This window comes from Eptatretus burgeri, chromosome 4, assembly GCF_056783735.1.
Source record: "Eptatretus burgeri isolate ZD-2024b chromosome 4, Ebu_testis_v1, whole genome shotgun sequence".
Classification (NCBI taxonomy): domain Eukaryota; kingdom Metazoa; phylum Chordata; class Myxini; order Myxiniformes; family Myxinidae; genus Eptatretus; species Eptatretus burgeri.
The window spans coordinates 52,416,870-52,425,452 of NC_140964.1; the positions used below are offsets into that span (position 1 = coordinate 52,416,870).

Consider the following 8,583-nt stretch of genomic DNA (forward strand, 5'->3'; position numbering starts at 1 on the left):
GTGTCCAAGTTTCATCAAGATCGCATCAAACATCACGGAGCTATGCTCTGGAGAGTAACAGACAGACAAGTCAGTAGGCAGACATGGGTAGTCGCCTACCCAATAGAACCTGACGCGATGGGCCCGTTTGATGGGGAATGACCTGAGGATTAAGCACAAGAAAATTCATGATTTTGAATTTTTTTTAATGCTTCAAGGGTTAATGCTGCAGATTGTTTTTTTCGTTAAAATACCCCCACATTTAGAGGTTTTTCGGCCGTTGCTAGGCAACGGAGGGGTCCATAGCAACAGTTCTTTCTCACACATAACTAGGACATATCATGAACCTACCATACCAGTTTCATGTATATCTGACTCAGTCACTGAGATATAACGAACTTTGTTTTTTTATTGTTTTCGACCAGGGCTCATTCAAAGTCTATCTTCTCCGACAGTTTTCATAGGATCCGGCTGGAAATTTTTGACAATATGGCTGAATGTACTGCCCACAGTCACTTTGGGCCTGATTTTTGATTTTCGAAAAAATAAATTTTTTTTATGATTTTTCAAAAACTTAAAAGTCCCGTTGCTCGGCAACGGTGGTGTCCAGAGCAACGGTTCTCATTTGCACACAACTAGATCATGGTATGAACCTACCAACCAAGTCTCATCGAAATTGCCATTGTATTAACGGAGCACTGGACCGAACAGAGGGACAGACAGACAGACAGACAGACAAACACATCGACGGAAAAAGTGATAAGGGTAGAACAAATTTCAAAAAAATTTTTTTGAAAAAAAAAAGTTTTCAACTAGATCGACTACCCAACATATTGACGGAAATACTGATAATAAGGGTAGAACAAATTTCAAAATTTGTTTTTTGAAATTTTTTTTCTTTTCGACGAGATCGACGACCCAACAGACAGACAGACACAATGAAAATAGTTTTCACTGCTGGTGTCCGTGAACCAACAATTGTGTTTTTGAGTTTCCACCCAAATGATCCTGCTTTATCCATTATAAGGTGGGTGGGATGTTTCATAGATTTCTTAAGACAATTATGATTTTAATTTTCGATCTGTATGAAATGTTTTGGATCCGCCCTTTATTGCCGGCAGATTCGTCTGTATTGGGTGTGACGTGAGAAGGACATCGATATTCGTTTGTCTCACAAGTGTTTGTATTTTGTTATATTAACGGTATTGTATTAATTTGTGATTGGAATGATGCTGTGTGGAATGTAAATATAGAGACATTGAGTTTAGAGCAGAATGAAGAAATTATGTGAGGATTCCACCCGTGACATTCGCGGATTCAGCATTGCTTATTCGCTGTTTCCGCATCTGTTTGCTTTTTGACGCTCGAAGGTGCAAGATGTACCACAAGAGTTCAAAAATGCTGAGGAAAAATAAAAGTAAAATTGTCTTATCGAGAGGAATCTCTGACGCTCAAAATAAATAAAGGCAGAGACGGGATCAGGGTTTACCAGAGACAGGACGTAGGGCCTGATTTACCACCTCTTCATCCATTTTTGCAAGCAATACTTGATGAGTCAGCTTCTATGTCAAACTATTTCCTGGACAACATCAGGAAATACAATTCCTGTTTCCAAATGATGTCTTGAATGTCAGGAGTGTTATGTTCTTGGATGGAACCCTCAGTACCACATTCAAGGACAAATGTGCTGTCATCAAGGACCAGAACCAGCTTCACCAATAGGGTCTCTGCCTCGGTTTAGAGGTCTCTGCCTCCAACTTTTGTACTTGCAGTAGACAAGGAGATAGCTTGTGGTCTCGCCCCCTAGTGGTCTTCTCACCCAGACCCCTGGCCCACAATGTATGTATATATATATATATATATATATATATATATATATATATATATATATATATATATATATATATATTTACACACACACACACACACACACACACACACACACACACACACACACACACACACACACGACCACGAGGAGGGGAAGCTATCTCGGGTTCCCACCAGACTCCTAGGAATCGCAGGCCATCGCACATGGATAACTAAGTGACGCGGCTGGTCGCTAATCGAACATGAACGCCAATAACTCATGCACGTGAACTAGGGTCCTCCATCTAAGGTTTAACCGGTTACTTAAAATAATCACGTGACCTAATTACTGGGGAACATGCCCTCGGTATGCCTTGTCCGAAACGGATCACCTTAACAGATCAGAGGCAGCCGAGCGACACTGCCAAGGAACGTACTGGCTGGAAGAACGGATCGTTGGGAAATAAAATCCCGGCTCGGCTAGGATATGGACCATGCTGAATCGATGAAGGAAAACACAAAAATGAGCGGGGAACATTTCTACACAAGCATTTATTTACAGATAGGTGAGGAAAAATATGTGGCTCAGTGAATGGATTTATTACTGTTTGCAAGCAGGGATAGTAAGGAATTTGTGGGATGCGACAACAAAGCAAGCAACTTGCAAAGGCAGACACAGAGCAGACTTATCCCAATATATATCTTCTACACTCTTAACTTAGGCCAGGACAGGCACCATCACATACACACACAAAACCCGATCAAGACGAGTTAATCAGAAGAAAGGATAGGGGCTAACGGCCTCGCAATGCCTTGCATGGTCGGCCAGCCGCACGAACAAGTACACTTTTGGGGACGCTCTGCTGAGCGATCCCACGTTGAGAGTCGACACATTGTCTCCTGCTTAGTTACTGTGCCGGGCTCAGTGCGTGCTCCGCACTGGTCCAGAAAATATGCGGAGCTGACAAGCAAGCAAGGAAGGTGGTGGGAGGTGGAGCCAGCAGGCGACAAGGCGGGTTGAATGGGTGGACCCAGCAGGCGAGAAGGTGGGGGGAGTGGGCAGGTAGAAGGCGGAGTCAACAGGTGGAGTGAGGTGGAGCAGCAGGCAAATGTAGAGATCCCAGCTCGCGAATGGCTTCGCGATCTGCCTTTTATAAGCCCATGGTGTCGGGTGGGGTGATGAGCCGAAGCGATACATCGTCACCTGAATCGTGCACTCCAATTGGACCTTGGCCCCATACTGCCAGGCTTCCCCTGCCGGAAATGGTCCCATTTGTACATCTGGCGCAACATGGCCGAGCCGCAGAATTGTCTTGCACTGAACACCGCGACATGAATCGCCCTGCACCGAACTCCTGGGTCATGTTCTGGCGACTGGCCTAGGTTCGCGTCGCTCCCGCGTGCGCGTTTGGGCACTCCTGCCACTCCTGGTTGGCGCTGGTAAATGCCTTATCCGTTTGCACGCCAGGTGGCCCGAGCAGTCCGGGCCGTGCAGCATGCCTCTGCCCTGTGGTGACTGCATCGAGGCGGAAGTGTGAGGAGGCGCAGGATGACCTCTGCCATTTGCGGGAGATATTGGTGGCCGAGGTGGTGAGCAAAGGTCGACGGTGAGACACCATTGTAAATCAGCACGCAGACCCGAATAAAGATGTACGCCGTGCGCATCCTGCACAGTGTGGTGGTGATTATCACGGGGCTGCACACGTGTCTGTTATTGTGAATTTGCGCCTGCTCCGCTTGCATCATGGCTTGCAGGAAAAGATTGGATGTAAATCAGGGTTGAAAAGAAGATAGATACAAGTATTAGATGCAGATTCAAATGAAAGGGCGTGCCGCGAGCGTCCTGTACAGTGGGTGGAGGTTATCGCTGGGCTGCTCGCGTCCCCTACAGTCTGGTGGTGGAGGTTATCGCTGTGATTTTCACAGGCGGCCGTCTGGGTGCGGTGCCTGCTTGGATTTATTTAATGAATAAGAGGAAAGAGTTGGAATGAAGATAGAGATATAATTAAACCAAACGATGACATCCACACAATGCACTTCGTCCTGTTAACCCATTAGTTTTGAGAGAAAGGTCTAATTGCATGTATACCAACAAAATAACTGTCTGGGGATCACTGCATGTTGGGTGTCATTGCCTAAGAGGCATGTGGTTTTTAGAACTGCAACAAAATATGTATATATATATATGTATATGTATATATATGTATATGTATATGTATATGTATATATATATATATATATATATATATATATATATATATATATATATATATATATATATATATTTTTTTTTCAAGATGAACTGCATACCTTTTGTACTCCTGACAAATTCCTTTTACAGGCATGTGCTCCTTTGTATCGCTGGCTAACGATCACCAAGGAAAATGAGACCGTTGGAAGTTGCCTTCTGGCTGTTGAAAACTTTACAAAGCTTGCTGAATATTCACCTTGCCGCTCCAGTGAGTACAGCTCAAAAAGTGTGTGTGTGTGTATATTGTGTGTGTGTGTGTGTGTGTGTGTGTGTGTGTGTGTGTGTGTGTGTGTGTGTGTGTGTGTGTGTGTGTGTGTGTGTGTGTGTGTGTGTGTGTACATATATATATATATATATATATATATATATATATATATATATGTATATATGTATACAGTAGAATTGGCGTAAGTCGGCAGCGTGTAACTCGTCACTTCGCCTAAGTCGGCAGCGTCAAAAAGTCCCGAATTTATCTAATGTTAAATCCCTTTGAATAAAGTCTGTAAGTTGTCATCTCTAAGTCGTCACTTCGTCTAAGTCGTCAGATGTTGTCCGTTCCCGCATAATGCAAACTCAAGTAAATTACCACGCCTAACTCGTCACATGGAACTTCTACCTCATGAGAAGACCGATTTCATGGAATCGTGATGCGCGCTCATTGGTTTACACCACCAGTGATAGGCTATTTATAACTGCGCTGCGTTCAGCTCAGTCAGCACGCCATCCCACATGCATCTGAAGAGGTAGACAGGCTGCGCAATGCAGTCTCTGGCGAAGGAGGAAAGGATCGATCGAGCTTCGTGTTGAAGTCCGACCATGGTTTTATATTGGCTTGTTTTGTACATCACCACACTCACTTTCACATAGGTATTGAGTGGTAGTCATCACGATGACTGTGTGTCATGTAATTTTTCGATGGTATATGAGTTTTCATTCCATATGAAAGCTCATTCTACATTCATTCCAATGAATGAATTCTAACAGCCATTCATTCCACATTTGTCGATGGTCATATACAATCACCGATGGTATAGGAGTTGTCTTACAGTTGTTCATTATCTTTACTTTTGATAAAGTGATTCATGAATTCCATCTTTGCTTGATCACTTTCCAACTCACCAATGAACCCCCACCTATGCCCCGAGGATTGTGTTTCCCTATTGGTACAATTGCCGGCTTAGAGATTGTTGCGCCCTCTCACACGTACGTGTCCAGGCCACGCACGACTTCATCCTTCACCCCACAGTCATCATGAATGTTCGCATACGCGTAAGTCGTCACTTTTTTCTCGGTTCCGATGGTGACGACTTACGCCTCGTCTACTCTATATATTGGGTCGCCGAAATAGGTGACCCTTTTTGTCAGTAATTCTGTCTGTTTGTTTGGATGTTTGTTTGTTTGTCATCAGCATAATTGGTAGTAAACCTTTTGCCAATTTTGACCAAACCCGGGTGGTAGGTACATCTTATGACCTAGTCTTTGGAAATTGTGATGGTTGCTAGGGACGCCTTGGTTCCCGAGCAACAGCTGAAAAACCTTCAAAATCGGTACCGTTCACGCGAAATTAATTCCGAAAGCCATTATCCCAAGTAGGCTTATGAAATTTGGCATGCATCATCTGCAGGTGATGCTCTACCAAATATATTCCGGTTTTTGTGATATATGGAATAGTTTAACCGCAGCGCCCCTACAAATGAGGTATGCTGGAAAATTGGGGAAAATTGAAGGCCCCCTAGCGACCAGGTGAGTGCATCGATCAGAATAAATTTGCAGGTTCATTGCACGCAATGAGTACTACAACTTTGCCTCAGGACATATTGACCGATATTGCTTAGGTCAGGGGTCAAAGGGCAAAAATCGATAATATGCGAGAGCTGGAGGTGCCTTCGTGCCAAATGCTACTCCTCCTAGGGTTATGGTCGGATGGTCATGAAAATTCACACTAATCATCTGGAATGCATTGTGCACAAACGATCGAGCCGAATTTTCGATTTAGTTCTTTGTTCACCCACAGCACCCTCTCGAACTTTGGGGATTTCCGATATCAAACCGCATTTTCGGTACTTTTCATTCAAATGGGTACCGAGTAGTTATCAGTAGATGGAACTCGATGAGATTTGGTATGCATAATCTTAAGGTGATTCTCTATCCGCTATATGACATCCATTTTTTTTCTATATCTTATAGTTTCCAAATGGTAACCCTCTCAACTTGGGTGTCCGAGAGCCATTGAGCATTCCCGCTGAAAATTCAAAGTACACGAGCTCCAAGATTGTTGAACCGAATCGAATGAATCTTTACATGCTTATAGACCGTAATGAGTACTACAACTTTGCTCATTTGCATAATGACCGATCTCGAGTAGGTCAGGGGTCAAAGGTCAATCGGTGCATTTTTCAGGTAAAATTACCATTCAAGGCACCCTTGCTCCTACACGGATTAACCGATACGAATGAAAGTTCATAGGTACATCGTACTCAATGAGTTCTACAACTTTGCTTCAGGACATATTGACCTATCTCGGCTAGGTCAGGGGTCAAAGGTCAATGAGTGCATTGTACGGGAAAAATGACTATTCAAAGCCCCCTTGCTCCAAGACGGGTTAACCGATTCGATTGCAATTTCGTAAGTACATAGTACTAGATTAACTTAGATCAGGGGTCAAAGGTCATCGGATGCTCGGCGACCCATGGCCGCCCACCGGCTTGTATATGTATATATATATATATATATATATATATATATATATATATATATATATATATATATATATATATATATATATATATATATATATATATATATATATATATATATATATATATATATATATATATATATATATATATATATATATATATATATATATATATATATATATATATATATATATATATATATATATATATATATATATATATATATATATATATATATATATATATATATATATATATATATATATATATATATATATATATATATATATATATATATATATATATATATATATATATATATATATATATATATATATATATATATATATATATATATATATATATATATATATATATATATATATATATGTATATATATATATATATATATATATATATATATATTATATACTATATACTATATACTATATACTATATACTATATACTATATACTATATACTATATACTATATACTATATACTATATACTATATATATATATATACTATATACTATATACTATATACTATATACTATATACTATATATATATATATACTATATATAATATATTTACTATATAAATATATATATATATATATATATATATATATATATATATATAGATATATAGATAGATAGATATATATATATACAGTCAAAGCTCGTTACTATGCCACCCGTCGGGACCGAGCAAAAGTGGCATAGTAGCGAGAGTGGCATAGTAACGAGATTTTGTAAAAACGGCCTTATTTTCTCAAGTTACCCATCTGTAGTTAATCTTTAGACAAAATTTATTCTAGCAAGTAAAAGGCACGACTGTTGTATAAGCTAAGCGAACGGAGAACATACACACACTAACAGAGTTCACACGCTAACATATGGCATGGCGAGAAATTCACGACACACAAAGCTTTCAAAAATCGTCAGCTGGCACATCTTCTTTCGGCGGATCTCGTGCATCTCGTTGTCTAGCCGATTGCACGCTTGCATCACACTGGGCTTCCCGCTTCTCTGCTGCATGAACTTCCGGACGGTGCTCCAAGCGCGCTGGGCTTCCTCGAACGGAACGATTTCCTCCTCGACAGTTACCTCGTCATCTTCGCTTTCCACCGGCTCCTCACTGCACAGAATCTCCTCCGCAATCTCCTCCAGCGTGAAATATCCACCAGTCGTGAGGCGCTCGTCGGCTTCGAGAAAGTCAGACAGCTCGATCTCCTCGTTCTCGTGCATCTTTTCCTCGGCAGGCAGAGCTTCCCAGATGTCGGGCAGCTCCGCATCCTGTGGCTCAGTTTGGATCTCCTCTTCGATGAACTTGGCCTTCGCGAAACAGTTCCTGATCGTCGACTTGCCGACCTGCTCCCAAGCACGCCGGGCGACGTGTAGAGCGTCGAGCAACGTGAACTTGAACTCCTTTCCCTCGTCTATGGCCTCAAGCCGGCGGCATAGCAGGAGCTTCTTGTAGTGGCGCTTGAGGTTCTCTATGATTCCCTGATCCATTGGTTGCGAATTGGCTGTCGTGTTGGGTGGGAAGAAGACCAGTTGGATGTTGTTCAGCTCGAGCTCGGGAGGGTGGCCAGAGAAGTTATCGAGACAGACCAGCACTCTGCATCCCTGCTGGCCAAGTCGTCTGTCCCACGCACGCCACATCTCCTCGAAAAGCTCTGCCGTCATCCACGCCTTCGAGTTCGCCTTGTACTTGACCGGGATCTCTTTGTTCTTGAAGGCACGGGGTTTCTTGGAATTGCCAATCACCAGAAGAGGGAACTTCTCGCTGCCGCTCATGTTTGCCCCAACCAGAAGAGTGATCCTTTGCTTGCTTTTC

At 42.0% G+C, this 8,583-nt stretch overlaps 1 protein-coding gene across 4 annotated transcripts in view; it reads left to right on the forward strand.

The window, feature by feature from the left end:
- LOC147028067 (integrin alpha-8-like) overlaps window positions 1-8,583 on the forward strand; it is a 225,910-nt gene that overhangs the window by 74,913 nt on the left and 142,414 nt on the right. For all 4 annotated transcript variants that reach the window (XM_085878073.1, XM_085878074.1, XM_085878072.1 and 1 more), the window contains one exon: window positions 4,130-4,247. In XM_085878073.1, coding sequence (XP_085734199.1) covers window positions 4,130-4,247 — 118 coding nt within the window. The remainder of the gene's footprint in view (window positions 1-4,129; window positions 4,248-8,583) is intronic.